The sequence below is a fragment of the Limulus polyphemus genome, unplaced genomic scaffold, assembly GCF_000517525.1.
Source record: "Limulus polyphemus unplaced genomic scaffold, Limulus_polyphemus-2.1.2 Scaffold10879, whole genome shotgun sequence".
NCBI classification, from domain to species: domain Eukaryota; kingdom Metazoa; phylum Arthropoda; class Merostomata; order Xiphosura; family Limulidae; genus Limulus; species Limulus polyphemus.
This window is the reverse complement of record NW_013676489.1, coordinates 12,183-17,082: the sequence shown is the minus strand read 5'-3', so window position 1 is coordinate 17,082 and position 4,900 is coordinate 12,183. Positions and strand designations below refer to the sequence as shown.

The 4,900-nt window shown below is 31.5% G+C and overlaps 1 protein-coding gene across 1 annotated transcript in view; it reads right to left on the bottom strand.

Moving 5' to 3' along the window:
* The window catches only part of LOC106476555 (ubiquitin carboxyl-terminal hydrolase isozyme L5-like), a 4,495-nt gene extending 1,132 nt beyond the window's left edge, over positions 1 to 3,363 (bottom strand). Inside the window, exons 1-2 of the mRNA XM_013937204.2 lie at positions 3,147 to 3,363; positions 262 to 325 (exon numbers count right to left, since the gene is read on the bottom strand). Coding sequence (XP_013792658.2) covers positions 262 to 325; positions 3,147 to 3,228 — 146 coding nt within the window. The 5' untranslated portion in view covers positions 3,229 to 3,363. The remainder of the gene's footprint in view (positions 1 to 261; positions 326 to 3,146) is intronic.
* Between the last annotated feature and the right edge of the window lie 1,537 nt (positions 3,364 to 4,900).

The window sequence follows — 4,900 nt, the reverse complement described above, 5'->3', positions numbered from 1 at the left end:
TTACCATAGTTAATGTATTTCTGTCTAATTATAAATATTACACGTATTAAAAGCAGTGTATAATATGCCCAGAGTAACACCTTACCATAGTTAATGTATTTTTATCTAATTATAAATATTACACGTATTAAAACCACAAAGGTAAGAATCTATTTAACACAAAAACATATTTTCTGCAGTTTAAAATTCCTAATATTTAACCTTTAAATGATAAGTTTTTGTGAACTATTTTAATTTTCTGAACTCAAGACAGAAACTCACTTTAGTTTTTCAAAACTTTCAGGCTCCAAGGTCCACAACTCTTCTACCTGTACACCTTTAACCCCTAGAAAGATACCAATCATGTTAAGAAGCCATATTACTCATTTCAGTTTCACATACTACTACTGTCACCTATTAATACTGTAATGAAGGGTTATAGATAAACTAATAGATTTTGATTTTATTAATTTCTTTTCCAGCTTTTTACATCAAAACGAAGCCAGCAAATCTAAAACTCGTAATTCAGTTGATTCAATCCTAGGAGACATTAACAAGTATCTCGGTCACACAAGACAAACAACAAAATTGTCACTTGTAGTAAACATTTTACAACAGATATCTAATGATCAGATGTTTTAAGGTTTATACAAAACATACCTTATATTACCTTAAAAACCTCAAGACAGAAGTATTTTTAACAGGCTAGCAACAAGAAACAAGTCATAACTAAATCAGAAGTTATAAATCTAGTAACAGTGACATAAAGTTTACTGTGTTAAGTCTAGAAATTTAGACTTTGACTACATGGTCAATCACTGATCTTGCAGTCACAAGTAAATTGTGCAAAAAATACCACAGCTGTGTATTAAAATTAGGGTCTAGCAGTAAGTTTCAGGTCCCAGGTTATGGTCCTTGTGCTCTTCACCTCCACTAAACTGAGCAACAACAGATTCTTTTCGTCACTCCCTCCATCTAGCCTCCCATCGAGCTCTTCCTTCCATTTTTAATTTTAATATCAAGCCTTCCACATTTCTGATGAAGTCTTTGTTTCTTGATTTTTACATTAAGCCTTCTTCCTGAGTCTTCCTTTAATTTTTAAATTAAGCCTCCTACCTTCCTAACCTCTTCCTTTCCTAAATTTTATTCTAACTTTAATAGATACTCAACGAACAGGACAACAGTTAATAATTAAGCAGTTTTACTCAAGTTAAAGTCATGAAATTTAGTTTTTATTATTGGACTCGCATTTTAGAATTGCTTCTTGCAAATGAAACTTGTTTTTCTATTGGTCCATCTTTTACTTAAAACTTCTTAAAATTTGGAATGACAAATGTTATTATAGTAAATTAGTTATCTGTATATTTTACACAATGGTTATAAGAAATCTTATGATATAAATGGAACCATGAAAAATTAACATCTGATTTCCATACTGATCTTCACTACATATCAACATACTGACAACATATAGGAGAAGAGTTAATAATATTCTAAATTAGTTAAAACGTGGCTGAAACCTTGTGAAATATTATTATGATTACAGCCAAAAATATTGGCACCAATGAAAGTACCTAAGTAATGAAACAATATACTTTAATACTCATTACCAGTTGATTTTAGTTTTGATTGAATATTAATTGGATGTATTAACAAATTTTTCTAAAATTCTATCGTTTAAAAAAACCTGCTAGCATATATTCATTTACAAAAACTCATTTTAAACCCTCGACACTATATGTATGCCTGTAATTATTCTTTCTGTATGACTTGACAAAGTTACTTGCAAAATTATTTAAACACAGCAGCAAAATTCAAGCTAGTCATAACACAATTGTAATGACAATACTTATGCTACTATCGCTGTGCACACACACAACACACACATATATATATATATATAGTGAAATCATGTTGACAATTTCAATACTTCCTGACCTTGTTACTAGCACCAAATATTTGCCACTCTCACCCAATCCACAGCCAAATGGGAAAAGTAAATCCCTATATAACTTTCAATATAAGGATTAAGATACGTTACAAGATATAAGTTAGGATTACTTTATGCCAGAATGAAGAGTTTTTCATATCAGATATCACTGGCCATGGTTATTATAAGACACTAACCAAATAATGGCACTGAACTGCAATCAGATTCAAAAATACCAAGTCTGAAAATATGTGACTATGTATCCATTACAGTAATAACAGGATAGATTGTTTAGACAAAGTATTTATGATGAAACTTTGTTGAATGAACGGCAACTGCCTGTTGTAGAGACACAAGTGTTGAGGATGATGTTTCAAAAGTCTTTCATCTTTCGTATTCAGACGGAAGACTTTCTAAACGTTGTCCTCTACACTCGTGTCTCTACAGCAGGCAGTTGCCGTCCATTCTACAAAGTTTCATGAGGAATATAAGCATTACAAGTCAAACTGGCATAAACAGTCACTTCCCTATTGAAATCTACCACAACTGACTTAATCAGCTACTGCATGTCTGCTTCCAACCATAGTAAATTAATGTATTAGCATTTATTATACTTGGCAAATAAACATTTGGTAGCTTTTAATAATAAATTTAGATTAGGCCTAACTTCGCCAAGTTCAACTTTAACTTTTAGTCTAACGTGATGATATAACAACTTACACAGTATTGTACTACCTCTACCAGCATAAACTACGAAACTTTAAAAATAACTTGAATTATTCCCTTAAATTTACTGCATCTACCACATTCTGAAGGCAACAAATTCCAAAAAGAAAAACAACCACCTTGTTAGTGTTAGAAATATAAAATTAAAACTGTTTAAATTGAGCTGAAGATAACTCCTATCACTATCAATACAAGTACGACTACAAATACAATTATAAAATTTAGTATAGTCTTAGTAGTACTGTATTTCGAGAACAATATGGTAGATTAGTTGCCTAGTAATAATAATAATTTTGAGAATCGATAAGTGACTAATACTAATAGTACTAATTTAATTAGAAATAATATAGTATTAGTAATAGTAGGCCTGCATAGTCAGGTTATTTTGGTGTTGCTTTGTTAAGCCTAAGTTATACTCATGCTTAAAAAAAACACTAGAACTTACTTCTAATATAAAAATTAAAAGTCAGATTGACTAAACACTATTAAATATTATTTTCAAATCACATACCGAAGCCTTTGATTAACTCTGTGAACACTCCGGGATCACTTTCAATAAGACACCAATCTCCAGCGCTTGTTCCACCAGCCATATTGTTTGCATTGAATCGCTAAGACTTAATAAAAGATGCAACGCTTGGTAAAAATTGTTTTTATTATTATTATTATTTGTTTATGCCACATGTAAATTAAGAGCAGCAATTGAGTTTATTACGAATTTAAAAAAAAATAACAAAACTTTCTTATATTTTTCATAACGTTATTATTTGTTTCAGTACGTGTAGCATTAATAATAATTTTGAACCTCTGTGAAATTGAAAGGCTTTTGGACAATAGCAGCAGGGTAATATTAGTCAAATTCTGATAGAAAAAAAAGTTTGATTCAGCCGTCATCAAAATTAAACGCCTTCTTCTATCAGTGAAGTAGAAGGAATCAAAAACTTTTATCAAGATGTTGATGAAGCTATGCAGGATGTGATGTTTGTTGAATTTCACGCAAAGTTACTAAAGCAACGGCCGTCCATAATTTTGAAGTGATAGACAAGAAGGAAAGCATTTAGTCAACACCACTCATCGCTAACTCTTTATTAATAAACAGTGAGATTAACTATTACATTATAACGCCCACAAAGTTGAAAGGGCGAGCATAATTGATGACGGGGTTTGATTCCGTGAGGAGAGCTCATTGCAGTTTTATGAAGAAAAAGGCTTAGTAATAAGCAGTACTTGGCTTCAGCATCACAAAAGACATTTGTACACGAGAAAATCACTACAGGATGGTGAGAGTTGTGAAATATCAGACAGATTACATTCTAATTCAAGAATATTTCAGAAAACCTAGTAATAAATAGAACATATCCGGGAGTTGATCAGTGATCAAACAAATAAGACCAAAACAGTGTTAAATGGGATTTAGACCAATTTAGAAAACAACAAATAAACATAGCCAGTGATTATGATAGAGGCTCAAATCTGATTTGAAGTATTAATAAAAGTGTGGTATGTAGGCATACTATGCATTTTCTACCTTCTTATTGTATTGTAAAAATGTTTATTTTTTTCTTTTATTCTAAGTCTATTCGCTTTTACATAATATGTGATACAGAAGAACGTTGACTTCGTTTTAGCTACATTTGTTTCCTGCTGGTGGTCTTACTACAACAGTGCATCTTGTATAAGGTTTGTTTGTTTGTATTTAAGCACAAAGCTACAAAATGGACTACCACGGCTATCGAAACCCGGTTTCTAGCGTTGTTGTACAAAAAGGTAAACGACAGCAATGTCCTCCTCTGGTAGAGTAAATGATTTCCAAAGGTTACGACGCCTCCCCTTTGTTGAATGAAAATGACCAGCAGGTGGGTAGTGCTAATCACTATGGGTGACTCCAACATTTTATTTTAAGAAACGTTAGATGTAAACAGTCTACACAGTATCTTAATTTTAATATAAGTGAGTTGGTTGACAGAAATACATATTGAGTGAAGAAAATCTATTAATCAATTTACCAGTCTAATAGAAAGTGGCCATCTTTAGTCCTAGCGTGAGTGCAAACACTTTAGTTTTGTTTGTTGAATAAATAATTATTGTTTTCATTTTCTGCTACACATCATGTACTAGATACGTTCATTTGATTGCTTATCTATTTAAATTAGATCTTTTCGAGATCCACTTGAGATTCTTTAACGCATTTAATCTAAATTGGTTCAACCAGTTCTTCACAACAAATTAAAATATAAAGACACCAGACAGACATATAGTCCGGAT